This window comes from Pelophylax lessonae (genome assembly GCF_965119305.1).
Source record: "Pelophylax lessonae genome assembly, chromosome: 11".
In the NCBI taxonomy this organism is placed as follows: Eukaryota; Metazoa; Chordata; class Amphibia; order Anura; family Ranidae; genus Pelophylax; species Pelophylax lessonae.
In genome coordinates, this window is record NC_138778.1 from 43959413 (window position 1) to 43980925 (window position 21513).

The following is a 21513-nucleotide window of genomic DNA, read 5'->3' on the forward strand; positions in this document are numbered from 1 at the left end:
TCCCCCACTAATTAGTTCCTGAGGACCAAGATCCAGAGGATCCCCAGGCCATCCCTGACCCACCACCAAACTCATCATACTGAAAGATGTTATCATAACGTTCCCCATGGCTTCTCCTGACCCTTTTACTTCTGTCACATATGCTCAGGGTGAACCTGCTCTTGTCTGTGAAAAACTAGTGAAAAACAGTCAGAAAATAGGATTAGGGAAAAAATGTCAGTGGCCTCCACCTCGTCTGTAAAACCATTCCTGTTTTGGAGGTTGTCTCATTGTTGCCCATCTAGTGCACCTGTTTCATTTCTTTAACACCAAAGCAGCTGAAACTGATTAACAACCCCCTCTACTACTTAACTGGCCAAATCAATATCTCAGGAGTTTAATTGACTTAATGCTGTACTCTTATTAAAAAGTGTTCCTTTAATTTTTTTGAGCAGTGTATTTTGAATGCATATTGAAGAGGGATAGATCCCCTCAGGAAGGAAGCCGTCCTGCAATTGCACATCAATCCAACCAGAAAATAACTCTGGGTATTCGAGGCACATGAAATCGGGAGGGAAACGGAATGCTTCTCATAGTGCTGTATAAACAACTGGTCACACGCTAAAAAGATTACACTTACAATGTTGCCGATCAATGAGAGCCGGTTATAAACTAGCAGGGACGCTGGTTTGCACTCCACCTGCATTCCAAGATGGCGGAAGTGACGCGTCCCGTAGATCCCACCCAACGCCTTTCGTCAGACGTCATTAGGGGTCATGTGCAGTTGTATAGGGCATGTCTTCCAAGGGGGGAGGTGTGTGTGGCGTTTTTTTTTTCTCTCATTGCTATCCATTTAATGTTTTTGGTTGTCAGCTAGGAAGAGGTTAAAGAAAACCAGCCATAAATGGGTTTGGAATTAATCGGTTTCATTTCGTAGTTTTGAATACTGATGAGATTGTTCTCCGTCCCAATATTTAGCTTGACTCTTGAGCTGGTGTGTTGGGAGATCACCTTGGCAGTTACGGCCTGTCAATGACATGAGATTTTTTTTTTTCGTTAACCGGGGTAGCTCCTGTAGTTTGACAGGTTACATAGTTCCATAGTATATTTAAAATGAAAATCCAATGTTTTGCTTCAATTTCTGTTAGCTAGACAGTTATTATATATTGTAAGACTTATTTGAAGCTTCATTTATATGTGACCTTTCCTCGTCCTGTTTTTTAGTCCCGTTCATGTCAAAAATGAACCAGAAGATGATGGCTACACCTTCACTCCCAAGGAGAACAAGGCACTGAAGAGATCCAGAGATGAAGAAGAGTAAGTATTGGGGGGGGGGGGGGGGGATCATGGGAGGCAGGGGTCTATCAGGTTGCAAAAGCCACTTATGACTTTCAGCAAAAGAAATAAGTTTGACAAAGCTTAGACTAGGATTTGAGGGTTTTTCTCTGTATTTGTAAAATGGCTACTTAAAGTGATATTAAACCCAAAACTAAAAATGTAATATTTTTCAGCTTACCAATCAGATGTGGTTGCTGTATTCGTGTTTTTTTTTTTTTTTTTTTTCTTTGGCTTTTTCTCCTCCTGCTTCACCTGGTGATCTGGCCAGTAACTCACCTCCAGTATAAGCGAGACAAAGCTCTGGATAGGGCACCTCTGGACCGCAACATTGTCGTTCAGTCTGGGGGGGGGGATTGTTGGATTTAAATACACTAACCAACTGAAGCCAAACTCATTCTCACACTTTATAATCCATTACAGCCAACCATTTTTTTCCCATTTGGGGTAAAGGTTTTGCCTGAATAAACCATTTTAATAACCCCTGCCATTGGTAAATGGTTTGTCTCTGTAATGTAAACTGATACATTCTGCTAGAGAGTTTGTGCTTTTGAAAAACAGGCTTTTGCTGGCTGGGTCACCAGATGATAGTAGAAGAAAAGCATAAAAGAATGCAGCCATCACATCCAAGAATTGGTAAGCTGCAATGTTTGATTTTTGGGTTTAGTACTGCTTTAAGTTTATGTCCACTTTTAAACTAACTTCAATTTTTCTTTAAAATAAACTATCCTCATTGCAAGGAGTTTGGGAAAAATTGCACGGGCATGAATTAAAAATTTGGGTGGCTTTCTGTATCCATATTTACTTTTCTATAAAATTTTACATATGCATTTGCCCATGTATTACTCATTTTTAAAGGCCCTGCAGACACAGCAGTTGATCAGATAACAATGCACTGAGCTAGTAAACCCTCTTGTGGGTTGACGACGTGCAGCACTTTTGTGGTGTCAGCCCTGCCTAGCTGTTATTTGCTAAACTGCTACCACTCTCAGATATCTACAACATTAATGCTAGTCATTCTGTATTCCTAGATGAGAACTAAGAGGAAGAGCATGCAGGAAGTGTGCAAAGGACACATGGCAGCTCTGAATTTGTCATGATCAGTAGTTTTTTTGAGGGTTTTTTTTATCCCACTTATCAGATGTAATAAAAATGCTTTTTAATTGTGAAATTAAAGACTGGGGTTACATTTTTTTTAAATGGGTTCTACATATGCAAAAAAAAACCCTGAAAAAAGAAAAAAAACTCTGAAACTTGTTGGGTGTTTTTGTGGGGTTTCTCTGCTATTTGTCATTAACCACCGTGTCTTGTTGAGGTGGTTTGCCTTTTTCTTGCTCCAATAAGATCTTGCTTGTTCAATCATACCATCTTGTTAGAACATCAATCTATAATAAAATGTACTTTTTATACATTTTTGCTTCAATTGTTTATACTCTAGTACATTACATTTTTCGAGGCCCTTAAAGTCCCGCTTAGAGGCACCCCTTGTTCTTTCTGTATTTTGTTTGGGATGTTGGCCTGTTCTTGCCTCTTCACTCCCATAAACACAAGGGCGCACCGGCCTAGTGCATTATCCTTAAAACAGATTTATTAAAATGAATTAAAAATACTCAAACGAGTTCTTGATAAAAGGCACATCAAACAAGCATAAATTTATGCTTGTTTGATGTGCCTTTTATCAAGAACTCGTTTGTGAGTATTTTTAATTCATCATTTTAATAAATCTGTTTTAAGGATAATGCACTAGGCCAGTGCGCCCTTGTGTGTGTTTGTCGTTTCACAGTGTTTCCGGACCACCCTGGTCTAGTGAGGGGCTGCAAGGCTGAAGCATTAGAAGGTTGCCGAATGATTTGTTCTCATCTACAAGTCGAGCTGGATAGAGGATTGCACCACTTTGAGTGCAGGGAATAGGTGCAGAGCACTGACAGTGTACCTACTTGCTTGTCTTCACTCCCATACTTTGTACCATCGTACGTGGAAGATGTACTTTGCGTGGTCTTGACCTTCCTTCAATGGGGGGGTTGAACAGAAATTGGTCTTGAGTTACCATCAATTGCCAGGTGTCGGCTTTGGTGGTCTTCTTCCAACGACCTTTGGACACACACTCCCTGGTGCATACCTTTCTTCAGGGTGTCTTTAACATTTGGTTCCTCCCAGTGCGGGCTCCGTTGCCTCCTTGGGATCTTAATTTGGTGCTTTCAGCTCTACAGAAGCCTCCCTTTGAAAACATTTGGAAGATTCCCCTGCTTACCTTTTTAAAGAAGGTGGCCTTTTTAGTGGCTATCACCTTTGCTCACAGGGTGTCGAAACTGGTGGCATTATCCTGTCATTCACCTTACCTGGTGATTAACAGGGATAAGGTGGTTCTTCGCCCCTGTCCGTCGTTCCTTTCAAAGGTTGGATAATTTTCATTTGAATGAAGACATTGTGTTGCCTTCCCTGTGTCCCAGGCCTAAACATCCGAAGGAAATTGCCTTGCATGCCTTGGATGTGGTCCAGGCAATTGGGGTGTACCTGACAGCTACGGAGTCTTTCAGGAAGTCAGACTCTGTGTTCACGGATGGACCTCGAAAAGGGTTGTCTGCTTCCCCTGCAACATTTCCAGATGGATCAGGCAGACAGTAATTCAGGCCTAATCCATCAAGGGTCAGGTTCCTCCTTTCCCCGTCAAGGCGCACTCTACCAGGGCTCTTAGTGCTTCCTGGGCCTTCTGTCATCAAGTGTCAGTGATGCAGGTTTGCAATGCGGCCATCTGGTCGTTGGTGCACACTTTTATAAAGTGGATTTGTTGGCATCTGCGGATGCTTGGTTTTGCAGGCTGCTGTTTAAGAGGACCTGATCCTCTTTGAGGGTGTGGGGTTTTTTTCCCCTCAGGTGGGCTCCATTCCTTTGGTTGAGCTCCTGTTATCTGGTTGGCTAATGTTTTAGCCTTGGGAGTTTTGTTTTTTGTTCCCACCCCTTATGTTTAACACTGCTTTGGGACGTCCCAATGGTTATGAAGATCTGAAGCTGTGTCTGTCAGTTAACGAAAGAAAAGGGGATTTTTGACCTACCGTAAAATCCATTTCTCATGTTCATTGACGGACACAGCACCCACCCCTCTGTGGAGTTATAATTCTCCTGACATTGCTGAGTGACTATAGCAGAGGGAGTATACCCCCCTGGGACTGCCCATGGGTGTAGCCAGAATTTTTTTTTCTGCCCGAATGTCGTCCCCTAGGGCAGTGGTCCTCAACTCCGGTCCTCAGGGCCCACTAACAGGCCAGATTTTAAGTATTCCCTTGGGGAGATGCAGACTAGAGTACTGCAATCACTGAGCAGCAAATGATATCACCTGGGATGTATTTCCGTTATCTTGCAAACCTGGCCTGTTAGTGGGCCCTGTAGGCCAGGGTTGAGGACCACTGCCCTAGGGGGCAGTATAACACAAAGGTGGTTATGAATATCAGGAGCGGTGTCCACCAAAGAAAATCGGAGAAATGGGTTTTATGGGAAGTCAAAAATCCCATTTCTTTTTTAACATGTGACCAGCAGCTGAGGACTAAAAGCTGCTCCTGCTTATGTTTCTATGCAGACAGGCTGGGAAAGATTTAGATCATGTGACAGCTATATATTGATTAGGAAAAGGGTACGGGATGTGGGTTTAAAAATAAATAATAAAATAATTGCAGTGCCATCGTCCACATACAGAAATAGAAGGGACAATGTAAATTCAACAGTGTATGGTTAGTGTTCCTTTTTAACTTGCTGTAATACTTCAATATTTTTATTAAACTTTTCCATTTTATTTCCACAGTTCCGATTACAAGCCCAAAAAAATTAAAACCGAAGATAGTAAGAAGGCAAAAAAACGAAAGCAGGAAGAGGAGGTAAAATAGCTTTTTATTTTTTTTATTTGGGGGTGGAGAACTCACAATAGAATTCCTGAAGCCAGTGGTGTTTTTTTTTTTTTTTTTTTTTTTTTTTTTTAAAGCCTTTTGAGGCTATTTCCTGCTTAAAGGGCTTGAAAACTTTGAGCCTCAGCTATCATTATTTGTTGCATGAATTGCATTATATTTGGTGAACCAAACATCCTGAATTGGCTCCTTTCAACCAGCCCTACATTCAGTGGTAATTTGTAGAAAGACCTCTGGACCAACACAATCTCCCCCCCCCCCCCCCCCCTTTTTTTTTTTTTTATCTTATCCCTCTTTCATGCCCAGTTTGAGAACGTGGTCTTTAATTTCAAAACTTTGCAGAATCCTTTAAATCAGGGGTCTCCAAACTATGGCCCTCCAGCTGTCCAGGAACTACAATTCCCATGAGGCATTGCAAATCTCTGACATTCACAGATATATTTAGGCATGATGGGAACTGTAGTTCCTGAACAGCTGGAAGGCCATAGTTTGGACACCCCTGCTTTAAATCTTTAAGAGCCACATTAAAAATCATCTCATACAGAGTGGTGGTCTGGTCTGATATGCTGGCTTCTGAGGCTGTTTTTATCAAAAACTAAAGATTGATTTCTATTGCTGGTATAAAACCTATTGATATTTGTTTCTAGGATGTAAAACCTAAGAAAACCAAGAACAAAGACAAAGGGCAGGTCGGTGAAGTTAAGAAGAAAAAAGTGAAAAAGGAGGAAGAGGAGAAGTGGAAATGGTAATGTTTTGTCATATATGTTGCATTTTACATAATTTTATTTTTATTGTTTGGTAGAATAAAAAAAATGCAATTTATGTAGTGTTTTTATAATTTATATGCACATTTAATTCTTTAAATGTGTACATGGAGCATCACTTACCTGTTTGTTGAGTTCTTCATTCACACATTGCTGTGCTGCATCAGTCTACCTCATTATTATTTTTTTGTTTTGTTACCTGGTAAATCTTGAACACCCTCCTTGCTGTCTTCCACACACGAATGATTTGACATAAATCCTAGTAAACATTTCTCGTATGTGTTTTTGGAAGTTTTGAGTGTTGGTAAAGCAGAAGGAGGATCACAGATCTTAAAACACCCTCGATGACCAGGTCTGCTTATTCAAGGGGCCTCTCTTAAATGCTGAATGAAATTGCCCAAAAAAAAAAAAACACCCTTTTGGGTTTAAATTGATGATACTTGCTTTTCCTGCAAAGCCTTAGTGAGGGTGACATCATCCTACTGATCAGGCCCCGGTGAATGTTGAGCTGCTCTTTGCTGCAGCATCTTTGAGATTTGGGCTACTTTTCAGGGATATTGTCAGGAGGCTGATTTCACCCCTTGCACTATGAAATATAAAAGTCTGAGAAGAGTATGTTTGCCCCCCTCCCCGGGGTTCCTTTTTGCACTTTTATGCATAGTTTAGGAAGAGGAAGGGAAACGTTAAGCAAACAAGCCTTGCCTAAAGTGCAAGTTCTGCTGTATAGAATCCTTTTTTTTATTTATTTTTCTCCATACAATACATAGTGTTTAATTGCAGCTCATCTACTGGCTTTTCCTCGTAGGTGGGAGGAGGAACGTCATGCAGACGGAGTCAAGTGGACCTTTTTGGAACACAAAGGACCTGTGTTTGCTCCACCTTATGAACCTCTCCCAGACAATGTGAAGTTTTACTATGATGGTATGACCTGATTAAAGTAGAACTATGGCCTCCTATAAAAAATAAAAATGTGCTGTTTAAGTGCCCTGGAAAAGTCCCACAAACACCTGTTGACCCTGCCATTGATCATCTAATGCAGCTTTCTGCTTTTCACTACAGTGGCTTGAGAAGCTATTTCTGGGGTTGTGGGGGTTGGGGAGGAGGGATCGGCATTGTCGCTGCTGATTCATAGTAGTTGAGGTTGAATAAAGACAATAGTCCATCCAGTTCAACCTGTGTAGGTGTGTGTGACCGTAATCATCTCTCATACCCCCTTATGTTCTGATCCTTGAGATGTATGTCCAAGAGTCTTTTGAAAGCCACCATACTTCCCGCAGAAACTATCTCTTGTGGTAGAGAATTCCACAATCTTGTAGCCCTAACAGTAAAGAACCCCCCCCCCCCCCCCACGTTGCCTGAGGTTAAAACGCTTCTCCTCTAATCACATTGTATGCCCTCGCGTCCTCATGCAATCCTTGCGACTGAATAGCTTTTTTTTCTATGCCAAGATCACCATTGAGGTATTTGTAAATTGCTATCATGTCCCCTCTCAAGCGTCTCTTCTCCAGGGATAATAAATTAAGAGATTGCAGACGCTCTCCATAGTTAAGGTCCTCCAATCCCCTAATCAGTTTAGTTGCCCTTCTCTGGACTCTCTCCAGCTCCAACACATCCCTCCTGAGGACTGGCGATCAGAACTGGACAGAATACTCCAGATGTGGTCGGACCAGAGTTTTATAAAGTGGAAGGATTATAGGTTTATCTCTGGAATACATCCCTTTCTTTATGCATGCTAATATTCTGCCGGCTTTGGCAGCTGCCGCTTGACATTGCATGCTATTGCCTAGTCTATCCTCCACCAAGACTCCCAGATCTTTCTCCATTTTTGATCAAAGGTTCCCTCCCTAAAGTGTATTGTGCTTTTATGTTTTTAGCCTATAGCTTGTCATTCAGCACCTGGCCGCACTTTTCCCTGCTTTGATTTAAGGCAGTGCCTCTATTACTTTAATCCCTTCCACCGTAAGCTGCAGTGTCTGGGAAGTGAAGCACGTGAGACACAATGAATTTGTCTCACTCAATGAAGGAAGCGGTTTGTACCGTAATTAAGGCTTCTGCACCGCATAGTAACTGGATTTGGAACTTGGTTAGACTGTTATCCAGGAGCATGTACCTTATGAATGCCTGGACTTGCCAATTTGTGCTTCAGCATTTTCTATCCCCAACTTAAAGGATTTTTCTATTTAAAGGGTTTAAGCAGAGAACTGGTAGTAAAAAGTTTCCCTGCTGACTGATTGTATACTAGTTTAAGAAGTGGGACTAGTTTAAGAAGTGGGACTAGCATTCTTGCTGTCCCAATTTCTATTTGTTAAGTTTCTTTTTTGTTTTTTTTCCCCCTTGATATTTGATTTTCTATTTTCATTTAAAAATGTACTAAATGCTGTTAAGGTGAACATGGTACATTTCTGTTCCCCTGTTCCCAAAACCTGCGTTCTGTTTTTACCGTTGCTGGGTCTTCCACAATCTGCGCTATTTCATAGATCTTCCTGGATAGAAACTAGGGTATTGGGGGCAGTTTTGATGTCAGTCAAATTGCTGGGAGGAGGGAGCAGAGGCATGGCTTATTGGGCAGGGTATATTTCAACGGATACGTGCAGCACCGACCGTGCGCTTGCACCCGCAAGTGTCTCCTTGGCAGCTGGCTAGCTAAGGAGACACCCACAAACAGGCAGTCTTGTAAAAATCCTCCTCCAATGTAAATGTAGGCTTCCTCTTCAAAAATAATGAATGGTTTAAACGCTTGAACATTTTTTTTCCCTTTAAGATAAGTTTCTCTTACGTCCTCCGACAGTCGCCGCCTCTTCATATTCGTCACATATGGGGGTATTAGACTTTGCTCCGAAGGAGTAGCTAGGCAACAGAATATGTTAACAATAAAGCTTTAACATATCCCACCCTCAAGGGGTGGTCCCCTCAGTCAATACCCTCCTACTTCCTGCAACCATATCTCAGTTTTAATGTCTAGCTTGTCAGGAGTGGCTGGCTCTCTCTGTGCTGGGACTTTTTGTCCCAGACTCTTTCTTCTTTTTGATATTTTGTTTGAGTTTTCTCTCTACCTTTACTTAGCTGTTATTTTTGTCAGCATTAGTTCGTTCTTCGGACGAAGAGGATCATGCGGACTGGGTCTCGGGCTGATCCCCCTGGTCGCAGGTCGTGGGTCAGTGGCTTCCCAGTCTGCCATCGAGCGTTCAGCCAGGTAACGCTCCTGGCACAGTGAACGACCCATCCCTGTTCGGTGCAGGGATGATTGGTGAGGTGGCTACCTCACCGGACGCTGTGCGGTTTCTGAACCGCCATTGTGTGCGTCTTGAATTGCGACTCTCCCTGCCTCATGTGCAGCGGCTTGTTCGCCTGTGCGGGTTCCCCACGCCATGTGAGGTAAGTGTATCTATGTGGGGACCTGTCTGTCTGGGGGGGGTCTCAGTCTGGGACTGTGTAACCTGCCTTTAATCACACTGCTTGTCTCCCTATCTCTCGGCTGCATGCTGTGGGCTGCAAGGGGGGGGGGAGCTGTATGACACTGAGTATGTCAGGCTGGGCAGTGTGAGGAGCTGTGTGCTGTGGGGCATGTTTTTAATGGCATGTTGGGACATATACAGCGATCGCTGCGGCGATCTAACATGTATCCATATAATGGGATAATATTGTGTGTGATTTTATGCACTGTGGAGCGGCGATTTCGGCGCCAAACGACGCCATTTTACCGGCGCCCGCTCCGGCCACATGGTTTACATGCACGGCGGCCATTTTCTTGTAGCCTCCATAGGCTTACATAGAGCGCCCTGGCAGCATCACTTCCTCTCTCCTGGAAGCACCGATCGAGGCAGCAGCAGCAGCGGAGTCTCCTCAGGTTTTATCCTTCTATTCCTGTGTTCCATTGCCTGTATTCAGTCTGTATATTCCCTGTGGGGGTCTCATTGTGCCGGAGTGTGGTGCGGTGGGCTGCGCTTGCCGCGCTTGCTGTAAGGGGGCAGTTAACCCTTGGTTGTCTGGCATACAGGGGCAATGGATTCTCAGGAGGGCAAGTTTCCCACAGTATTGGTGGAAAGCCAGGGGACCGCTGTTTCCCCCCCAGGGGGGGATTTAGCCACTATTGTGGCTGGCCTTGCTGCACAGGTGCAAATGCTGGTGGCTGCTCAATCTACTAAACGGCCCAGAGTTGCTCTGTCCTCTGATTCTGAGGGTGAAGGTGATGGGGCTGTTCTGGCGGGGACCCCCCTATCGGGGTCCCGCTCCTCTCTTGATCTAGTGGGGTCTGAGGTAGAGGCTGAAGTTGAGGGGGTTGATAATTCTCCCCCTGGCTCGCCTGAAGAGCTTGCAATCATGGATGAGTTGATTGCTTCCATTAAGCAGACGCTACGTTTGCAGGACGAGGTGTGTCCCCCAGCTGCCTTGGCGGCTTATGGGACGCAGAGAAAACGCAGGACGCCGCAGGTTTTTCCCTGCAATGCTGATTTTCAGCGCGCTGTTAAGGACCAATGGCGCGATTTGCGCAAGCCTTTTGCGGTACCAAGTAAATTTAAGCTGCGTTATCCTTTCTCGCCTGCCACTGATGAACGGTGGTGTGTGCCTCCGCCAGTGGATCATGCTATTGCGGTTTTGAACAAAGCCACTGCGATCCCTGCAGAGGGATCCCCTGTTTTCCGTGATGCCACGGATAGGAGACTGGAGTCTCTTGCCCGTCATACTTATTCTGTTACGGGTTCTATGCTTAAGGCTCTGTTTGCTTCTCTCATGGCGGCCCAGGCGATCGCAAGTTGGACGCAGATGCTTAGGCGCGTCCTAGTGGCCGATTCGGCCTCGGCGGCGACCCTGGATATGGTGGATCAGATCCACCAGGGTGTCATGTATCTGTGTGATGCGGACCTGGACCTGATTCCGTTGGCCGCGCGTGTGCACAGCGTGGCGGTGTTGTCTCGCCGCCTGGTTTGGTTGAAATGTTGGTCGGTGGACCAATCTTCACGTAAAACCTTAGCCAATCTGCCTTATGATGGGTCTCGCCTTTTTGGGGAGTCCCTGGATGTGTTGATTAAGGGGATTACCGGGGGTAAGAGCACTCTCTTGCCCCATTTCCCCAAGGCTAAGGGGGCTTCTGGGAAGAAGCATGCTCATTTTCGGCCCCCTCAGGGGTCCTTTCGTGCCTTTCGGCCGCACTACAAGGGCAAACCGTTCAAGGGCCAAGGCTCTCAGAAGAAGCCCTGGTCTGGGAAACAGAAGTCCGGTCAATCCGGACCTGCGGCCCATAACAGTTCGGCCTGAAGGGGCGCCCTCACCCAGTTTTGGGGTGGGGGGACGCTTGCTCGGTTTTCTTCAGCCCTGGTTGGCCCGTGTGAGGGACAGATGGGTTCTGGAAATCGTTCGATCTGGTTACAAGATCGAGTTTCTCTCTCGGCCGGAGAGCAGATTTTTTCCCTCAAATCTTCAACTGTCTCCAGAGCGCCTGCGGGATCTGCACCTGGCGGTGCGGGACCTGAGGGCTCAGGGAGTGGTGGTTCCGGTGCCTCATCGGGACAGATTTCGGGGGTTTTATTCCAATCTGTTCACCGTGCCCAGGAAGGAGGGCAAGGTTCGTCCGATTCTGGACTTGAAAGCTCTGAACCGCTCTGTGCGAGTTCGCAAGTTCCGCATGGAATCCCTGCGCTCGGTGGTGGCTGCCCTGGTTCCGGGGGAATTCATGGCCTCCATCGATTTGAAGGATGCGTACCTTCACATCCCCATATTCGAGGGTCATCAGAAGTACCTTCGATTTGCCATTGCGGAGGATCACTACCAGTTTGTGGCGTTGCCCTTTGGGCTCGCCTCGGCTCCGCGGGTCTTCACCAAGGTGCTTGCGCCGGTTCTGGCATTATTGAGAGCCCAGGGCATTTCTGTCCTGGGGTATCTGGACGACATTCTGGTTCGGTCTGCGACCAGACAGGGTCTGGAGAAGGACCTGTCTGTCACAATGCAAACTCTGCAGGAGTTCGGTTGGACGATAAATGTTCCAAAGTCGACACTGAGTCCGTCGGTTCGTCTCCCCTATCTGGGAATGATACTGGACTCGGTGCAGGCGAAGGTCTTCCTGCCGGAAGACAAACTCAGGACTCTTCAGGAGGAAGTCAGGTCCCTCAGGGACGTTCCACACTCGTCTCTGCGGACGGGTATGAGATGTCTGGGATTGATGGTCTCGGCCTTCGAGGCGATTCCTTTCGCGCAGTTTCACACGCGGGGTCTCCAAGCGGAGATCCTGTCCAGGTGGGACGGGCGACCTCAATCTCTGGATCTTCAGATCTCGTTGAGTCATCGCACCAGGGAAAACCTTCTGTGGTGGCTCCAGTCCCCGTTGGTGTCCGGGGGCAAGTCGTTTCGTCCGATCTCGTGGACGATAATCACCACGGATGCCAGCCTGTCGGGCTGGGGTGGTGTTCTGGGCGTTCTGTCCGCCCAGGGGACCTGGTCGGAGGGGGACTCTTCCCTTCCGATCAACATTCTGGAATTGCGTGCGATAAGGCTCTGTCTTCATCGCTGGACGGACCGGCTGCAGGGCTGCCCGGTTCGGGTGCAGACGGACAATGCCACGGCGGTGGCCTACATCAACCACCAAGGGGGCACCAGGAGTGCCCGAGCGGCTCGAGAAGTGGCCGACATTCTGTCTTGGGCCGAGACTCATGTCCCGGCGATAACGGCGGTTCACATTCCGGGAGTGGAGAACTGGCAGGCGGACTATCTGAGTCGCCAGACCCTGGATCAGGGGGAATGGTCTCTCCACCCGGCTGTCTTCCAGATGTTGTGCGCGAAGTGGGGTCTTCCAGATGTGGACCTGTTCGCGTCTCGCCTCAACTACAAGGTGAAGAGGTTCGTGGCAAGGACGCGCGACCCTCGGGCAGACGCGTCGGACGCGTTGGTGGCCCCGTGGCATCAGTACAGGCTGATGTGCGCGTTTCCACCGATTCAGTTGCTGTCCAGGTTCCTTCGCAGGTTGCACTCGGAACGCAGCACGTTGATTCTTGTGGCACCGGACTGGCCTCGCCGGTCCTGGTACGCAGACCTCGTGAATCTGGCGGTCGACGCTCCTTGGCGTCTGCCTCTTCGAGACGATCTACTGTCTCAAGGACCGATTTACCATCCTGCTTTACAGTCGCTGGCTTTGACGGCCTGGCTGTTGAGACCGAGGTCCTGAAGGAGAAGGGTCTCTCTCCAGAGGTCGTTCATACTTTGATCAACGCGAGGAAGTCTTCCTCGGGGAAGGTTTATTACCGTACTTGGAAGGCCTATTTTGCCTGGTGTGAGTCCAGGGGGTTTTCACCCCGCACGTACTCGGTTTCCCGTGTGCTGTCTTTCCTTCAGACGGGTGTCGATCAGCGTTTGGCGCTGGCTACGATTAAGGGTCAGGTGTCGGCGCTGGCCGTTCTGTTTCAACGTCCCGTGGCTTCCAACTCCTTGGTTGGCACTTTTATTCAGGGTGTGCGGCATCTGGTTCCTCCTAGGAGGGATCCTTTGCCCCCTTGGGACTTGAATCTAGTTCTATCTGTGTTACAACGTGCTCCTTTTGAACGTATCAGGGAGATCTCGTTGTCTATGTTGTCCAAAAAGGTCGCCTTTTTGGTGGCGATCACTTCGGCTCGCAGAGTGTCGGAACTGGCGGCTTTGTCCTGCAAGTCTCCGTACCTGGTTGTTCATTTGGATAAGGTGGTCTTGCGACCTAATCCTTCTTTTCTACCGAAACGAGTTTCGGAATTCCATCTTAACGAGGATATTATTTTGCCTTCGTTGTGCACGAAGCCTAAACATCCGAAGGAGGTGAGATTGCACTCTCTGGATGTTGTTCGGGCGATAAGGGTTTACCTTAAATCGACTGAGTCTTTTCGTAAGACTGACTCCTTGCTTGTTCTTCCAGAGGGTCCTCGGAAGGGCATGGCGGCTTCCGCCTCTACCATTGCCAAATGGATCAGGCAGACCATTGAACAGGCCTATGCCTTGCAGGGGAAGGTTCCCCCTGTGCCTGTGAAGGCGCACTCTACTAGATCACTGAGTACGTCTTGGGCCTGCCGTCATGGGGCTTCTGTAGCCCAGGTGTGTAAGGCGGCGACTTGGTCGACCGTACACACTTTCACAAAATTCTACAAAGTAGATGTTCAGGCATCGGCGGATGCTTCCTTTGGCTGCAAGGTTCTTAGTGCGGCTGTTCCATAGGGTCCCTTGTTGGGGACTCCTGGCTGTTGGGATAGTTTTTTGTATCCCCTGGTTTTTTTGTCTTTTCCTGGGTTGTTGCTCCTGTTGAGCACTTATTTTGCTGTTGCCCAGCTGGTTTCCTTCCTTTGGTAAGGTTCCTTTCTTTGATGTGGAGACTGCGTTGCCTTTCGGCGCGGATGCGTTTCCCACCCCTCATGTTTGCACTGCTTTGGGACGTCCCCATATGTGACGAATATGAAGAGGCGGCGACTGTCGGAGGACGTAAGAGAAAACGGAATTTTTGTAAAATCTTACCTGTAAAATTCCTTTCTCTGAGTCCTCCGACAGTCGCCGCCCCCGCCCCTCTTTTGGGGTTTGAATGTATACTCTACTGCTATTCCACTAAAACTGAGATATGGTTGCAGGAAGTAGGAGGGTATTGACTGAGGGGACCACCCCTTGAGGGTGGGATATGTTAAAGCTTTATTGTTAACATATTCTGTTGCCTAGCTACTCCTTCGGAGCAAAGTCTAATACCCCCATATGTGACGAATATGAAGAGGCGGCGACTGTCGGAGGACTCAGAGAAAGGAATTTTACAGGTAAGATTTTACAAAAATTCCGTTTTTTGGTTGGATGCTGTAGAGACGGCAAAAAAAAAGAGGTCCTAAACCTTTCTACTATATGCAGATGAAAAAAGTTTGCTTTAGAAACATTTTTTTGATGCAAACATGTTTCTTTACTTCTGCTTTAGCACTCTAAACACAATGTAAAATTTCCCAGAATTTTCTAACCTTTATACTTTTAATTCCATTCTACTTCTCACGTGGCTTTTTTTAAACATGTGAATTGAATTGTTGGCACCCCCTAGCAGTGTTTTGTGTCTCAACCTCTGTACCTGTCATTTCTACTGGACAGCTTGGTCTGCATTTAAATGTGGAGAAAAATATAAATAAAATACATGCATGGACTATGATCACCACAGGTATAACCCCATACAGTTGCCAGAATACCTTCCCCCCCCCCCCCCTTTTTTTTTTTTTTTCTTCTGTCGGATAGTTGACCATTTAAAGTAAACTCTGCAGTTTTGCACTTGTGACCATTAATTCTGGGCAACTTTTATGTTCACTTTAGGTAAACACGTCAAGCTCAGCCCCAAAGCAGAGGAAGTAGCCACTTTCTTTGCAAAAATGTTGGATCACGAATACACTACAAAAGATGTCTTCAGGAAAAACTTTTATAAAGACTGGAAGAAGGTGACCATGATTGCTCTTCACTAGGGAAATTTTTTATGAATTGTAAGCTTGTTGTCTCACCAGTATTCTGCCTTCTATAGGAAATGACATCGGAGGAACAAAGTCTCATTACTAATCTGAACAAGTGTGACTTCACTCATTTGAGCACGTACTTCAAAGCTCAGTCTGAGGCCAGGAAGCAAATGACCAAGGAGGAGAAACAGGTATTTTGGGTTACTATAGAATTCCCGTCATGTTCCGTGTTCTACTTCAAAATGCCAGAATGTTTTTATTATTTTGGGTTACTATAGAATTCCGGTCATGTTCCGTGTTCTACTTCAAAATGCCAGAATTTGTTTTTTTTTTTTTTCCATCGGCATTGCTTGTTTTAAGTTTGTAAAATGTTTCATTACTCTGCTGGCACTTTGTAATCTGGCTCTCTGTTGCAAAGCTCAAACATCTTTGCTTTTTCCCTTTTGCTTAGAAAATCAAAGAGGAGAATGAGAGGTTGGTACAGGAATATGGCTTCTGTATCATGGACAACCACAAAGAAAGAATTGCCAATTTCAGGATAGAACCTCCGGGCTTGTTCAGAGGCAGAGGAAATCATCCCAAAATGGGAAAGCTTAAGAGGAGGATCAATCCTGAAAACATCATCATTAATTGCAGCAAGTAAGTTGTTGTTTTTTTTTTTTTTTTTTTTTTTTTTTTTTTTTTTTTTTGCAACAATCTTCATTTCTAAAGAAATTTTCAAAATATAATCCTAGTTTGCACTACTGGAATTAATAAGCAGAAGGGGTATAATCCATTAAGGAGCAACTTTCTCAGTGTCCAATCAGGACAGCAGGGCAGGTACTCCGAGGCCAGGCAGTGTACCCCAAAAATGGTTCGGATGTGTACTTACTGCAGATTAGCACGGTTTCTCAACTGCAGATTAGTCTTGACTATTTTCCTGTCAACTAGAATTACAACCGTTTTTTTTTTTTTTTTTCATGCATACATTTTTTTTCTTTCTTCCTCTGAAAGCTTACAGCAGTATATCAGTATGGTGGTGTCGTAACCTCTTTCTGTGTATTTTTTATCCAGAGACTCCAAGATTCCCGCTGCTCCCCCTGGACACAAGTGGAAGGAAGTAAGACATGACAATAAAGTTACATGGCTTGTCTCCTGGACAGAAAACATCCAAGGATCTATCAAATACATTATGTTGAATCCTAGTTCCCGTATTAAGGTAAGAGTTTTAGTAATGTTGAAGACTCAAAGCCCATAAAATTCAACCAAGAACTATCTTGGTCTGGTGGTGGGGACCACTTAGTACTATGTCACCTGTTGTCCCTAATAATGGAGTTGGCCTTTAAAGTGGAAACTTCAGTTACATAGAAGTTTGCTTAAAATTGCTGCTTTCCCCTCCTCCTACCTATGGTGTATATGGTTGGAGGTGTGTAAATACATTTCATGAATATCCTTTGGTCTGGTTAAGTGATGCAAAAGCAGAGGCTCCCCTGTGTCAGTGAGTGTCTGCTGCTGGGGAGAGGTGGGAGCACGTACAATGGAGTGGCAATTGAAGGTGAGCTCCTCTCTCCTGAAAAATCGTCTGTCTTTACAACCACTTCTGAGCTGGAAGGATTTGCCTCCAATGACCAGGCCATTTTTTGCGATTCAGCACTTAGTTACTTTAACGGACAATTGCGCAGTCGTGCGACGCTGTACCAATAAAAGAAAAAAAATTGTCCTTTCTCTAGCGCTCATTGACAGACGTAGTCCTCGGTGATACAGCACCTTCGGGTTATGTTGCCTCCACAGGAGCAGGACTAGACAGGAAATTAAAAAGCTCTGGCCACACCCTAGGGGCAGTCCCAGAGGGTATATCCTCTCTCTCTCTGCCTCAGCAAATCAGTTATTTTCTGTCTAGTTAGGAGTAAGGACCTAGATACCTTGCTGGGATCTTAGGTCCTAGCAAGATTTTTTTCTTAAAAGATTTTTTAGACAGCTTTTTTTCTCCAGTGTTCCTGTGAGCTCTTCAAGCAAGAAAGCTGAACTGGGCGACGGGCTGGATGTTGAGATCCGGTGGTCACCCCAGTTCAGCCTACGAGCGCGTGCAGGCCATAGCTCCGCGCTGGGTCGGCCGCGACAAAGTCCCATTAAAGGACTGACCCCGCGAGTTAAACGTCTCGCTGAAACGCCAAAGACCATGAGTCACGGCGTCCATATCGGTCGACAGCCCTCCCGCCCCGGTGGAGAGGGGTACTTTCAGGAGTTGGTGCCCGCCTGGTTCCGGTATGGTGAGTAGTATGTTCCCCCTTTTCCCCCTGACGGGTCTTGTGGTGAACGCGGGCCCCTCTCTGTATGGTAAGATAGAGTCCCTCTCTATCCTATAAATGACACAGATCCTCCTACTTTGAGTGTGATTTTATGTGCAAAAAGCCAGGAGGCTTGGTTTGGGAGCTAACAATCTAATTGTATACATGTTAAAAAGATTGTAATCAGTGGCATTCTGGGAATCATACGGTGATAAGAATAAGCTACCTACCAGTCAGAAGCCATGGACATGTAGACTGCCTTCCTAATCAGATCTCCAGCTATTAGCAGGCCTCCCGAATGGCCATGCGGTCCGCCAGGGCCGGTACCGCCAACCACGCCAAATCCCCATGCAGAGAGAGTGTTGTGTGCCCTGCAGCACACCGCTATTCAGTACAGGCCGCCGCCATTTTTTTTTGCTAGATCGCACGAGCCGCCATTTTGGCGTAGCCTCGTGTCTCCAGCATGGGGGCGGCCATGTTTGAGGTGATCCAAACACCTCGTGGAGCTAGGGGAGGCGCCGGAAGGCGTGCAGAGGGGCGGAGCCGCCTCCTTTCTTCCTGGGCAGCCAGCCAAAAGACTTCCTGTTTGTCAAGACAGCGCTGTAACCTGTTGCAGTTAGACTCTGAGCATCAAGTGGTGAGCCTGGGGGTCTATCTCTCTCTCTCTCGATCGATAGGGATCCCTAGCAGGTAACACTAAGGGGCTTTTTGTGGCGCTGGGGGTCTGAAAAAAAAAAAAAAAAAAAAGTTTTTTATTTTTGAATTATATTATCCAGGACGTGACTGGAATTATCATGGACCCTGCCACACATATTCCCCCACCTGTTTCCCTCGAGGGGGCCACGGGACCCGCCGGTGCACAGAGTGTAGAGTCATTTACAGCAATCTTGGAGTCTATGGTGGCTCGGGTGGAGGCGGCCTGTCAGGGACGGGGGTCAAGGAAGCGACCCCCGCCTACCCCTATACTATCTGACACCTCTGACTCAGATTCAGAGATGGTCACTGCAGTTGCAGGTTCCTCTGCAAGGGCTGTTGTCTCAGGTAAAGCCCCCTCAGACAGTGAGGAGGACGTTTCTTCTCCCGCTATAATTCAGGAAGAAGCATTGGTGGACGCACTAGTTGTGGCAGTGCAGGAAACCTTAAAACTTGAGGCTTTACCGGCAGAGGCAACTGAAACAGAGATTCCTTTTGGTACTAATAAGCCCATCAAAACGGTGAAGGTTTTTCCTGTACCCAAGTGTTTCTAAACGTACCTTTTTACTATTTCCAAGCGTATTGCTAGACGCTATCCGTTTGAGGAATCCATCATTAAGAAATGGACGGTACCACCAGTGGTGGATCCACCTATTTCCAGGCTGAATAAGGCCACGGTTATCCCAGTAGAGGACACTTCGTCCTTTAAGGATCCGGTGGATCGAAAGATGGAAGCAGAGTCCCGCACCATCTTCTCTCTGATAGGGTCAGCATTTAGACCAGTAATTGTTATTGGTCTAGTTTCCCAGACACTTACGGAATGGGCGAGAATGGTACGCCAAGACCTTAGGGGAAAAGATATTCCCCAGGAGACATCTGATTTGATGGAACAGATTATACAAGGGCTACAGTTTATCTGTGACGCAGCCTTGGACACTACTCCCTTATTAGGGCATGCATCTATGTCATCGGTCATCCTCAGACGTGTGCTGTGGTTAAAATGCTGGTCAGCTGACCTAGGTTCCAAAAAGACCTTGACAAATCTCCCTTTTCAGGGGAATCGTCTATTTGGGGCCAACCTAGATGAAATCATTAAGGATGCCACTGGGGGCAAGAGCACTTTTTTGCCACAGGCTGCTAAAGCTAAGGGACCTCGCAACAAGCGAGGACCTTTCTTTACCGCCCATAAAGGGCGCCCGGCTGGTACAAGCGGGAAAGGCAAGACTCCTCCAGGAGGGTTCAAGAAGGGCTGGTCGGACAAGCAGAGGACCAACCCAGCCAAACCCGAAGCAAAGGAGTACACAGCCTGAAGGTGCGCCCCCACCTGGTTTCAGGGTGGGGGGACGTTTTCACCGGTATTCAGGACATTAGATTGAGCATCAACCACTACTACCGGTGCGATTCTTCCCTTCCAACATTTAAGTACTACAGGAAGCGGTAGTTACCGTTCCCTGAATAGATCTTTTCCTTTACCTTTTCCTAAGATTAGTCCCTATACCTCACAGGAATCGGATCTGGTTGACCAGATAGGCCAAGTAGCCTCTAGTCGGGTGACTTCGGTCCCTGAGGTTCAACCAGAAAAGATCACCCTTCCTGATAACAATCAGGTATCTGATAAATGTGTGGGAACAGAAAACGACCAGACTTTCTCGGATGGTCAGGGCCAGATACCTCTAGGGACGCCTGGTTCAGATTCTATCAGCGCCAGTGGTCCTAGAAATTCTAGGCTGGCCTCCTCAAGCCGGCCTGGCCGTCTTGGACATGCTAGTCGCAGACGTTCCGTGGGAACTTCGTCTCAGGGAGTGTCTGTGGTCTCAAGGACCAATTTACCATCATGCTTTACAGTCGCTGGTTTTAATGGCCTGGCCATTGAGACCCAAGTACTGAAGGACAGAGGTTTGTCAGCTTCAGTCATTCCTACCCTTATTAAAGCAAGGAAAGCGACTTCCAGCAAGGTCTATTATCACACATGGAAGACTTATATTGCGTGGTGCGAATCTTTAGGATTTCCTCCACGTACCTATTTGGTGACTCGAATATTGGCCTTTTTGCAACAAGGGGTTGAGCAGAAGCTAGCCTTGAGCACCATCAAGGGTCAAGTTTCAGCATTAGCAATCTTCTTTCAGAAGCCTTTAGCTACCAAGTCCTTGGTGCGGAAATTCATTCAGGGGGTGCGGCACCTGGCTCCACCAGTCCGCGCGCCCTTACGGCCATGGGATCTTAATTTGGTTTTGTCGGTTCTACAGAAACCTCCCTTTGAAAACATCAGGGAGATTCCCTTGCTTACTTTATCCCAGATGGTGGCCTTCTTGGTGGCTATTACTTCTGCTCGCAGGGTGTCAGAACTGGCTGCATTATCATGCCAGTCCCCATACCTAGTGATTCATAGGGATAAGGTAGTACTTCATCCTAAGCCATCTTTTCTTCCTAAGGTGGTTTCAGATTTTCATCTGAATGAAGGTATTGTACTACCTTCCTTGTGTCCTCAGCCCAAGCATCATCGGGAACATGCGTTGCATTCCTTAGATGTGGTTCGGGCAATCAGGGTATACCTGAAAGCTACGGAATCATTCCGTAAGACGGATTCACTTTTTGTGATCACGGATGGCCCCAGAAAGGGTTTGCCTGCATCTGCCGCGACCATTGCTAAATGGATTAGACAAACGGTGGTACATGCTTATTCTATTAAGGGTCAGAATCCTCCGTTCCCTGTTAGGGCGCACTCCACTCGAGCGCTCAGTACTTCCTGGGCCTTTCGCCATCAGGCGTCAGTGGTCCAGGTATGTAAGGTGGCCACCTGGTCGTCGGTACATACCTTTACAAAGTTCTATAAAATTGATGTGACGGCATCGGCGGATGCCTCATTTGGCCGCAAGGTTTTGCAGGCCGCAATTTGAGGAGACCGGTGGTCTACCTCGAGGGTTTTTTCTGTTTGAAAAAAAAAAAAAAAAAAAATTTTTCTCTTTTTTTGTTGAGTCTCATCATTAAGGATGAGCATTGTAAACTTCTAGTTGGCACCGGTTGGGCCTTCTAGATTGGGATTTGATTTTCATTTTCCCACCCCTCATTTGTGATACTGCTCTGGGACGTCCCGAAGGTGCTGTATCACCGAGGACTACGTCTGTCAATGAGCGCTAGAGAAAAATGGATTTTTGTAAAATCT

The 21513-nt window shown here is 46.6% G+C and overlaps 1 protein-coding gene across 1 annotated transcript in view; it reads left to right on the top strand.

Annotated features, from left to right (window-relative positions):
• The window catches only part of TOP1 (DNA topoisomerase I), an 81867-nt gene that overhangs the window by 43497 nt on the left and 16857 nt on the right, over window positions 1–21513 (top strand). Inside the window, exons 6-13 of the mRNA XM_082271219.1 lie at window positions 1204–1296; window positions 5111–5183; window positions 5858–5955; window positions 6780–6895; window positions 15257–15378; window positions 15459–15581; window positions 15842–16029; window positions 16444–16588. Coding sequence (XP_082127345.1) covers window positions 1204–1296; window positions 5111–5183; window positions 5858–5955; window positions 6780–6895; window positions 15257–15378; window positions 15459–15581; window positions 15842–16029; window positions 16444–16588 — 958 coding nt within the window. The remainder of the gene's footprint in view (window positions 1–1203; window positions 1297–5110; window positions 5184–5857; window positions 5956–6779; window positions 6896–15256; window positions 15379–15458; window positions 15582–15841; window positions 16030–16443; window positions 16589–21513) is intronic.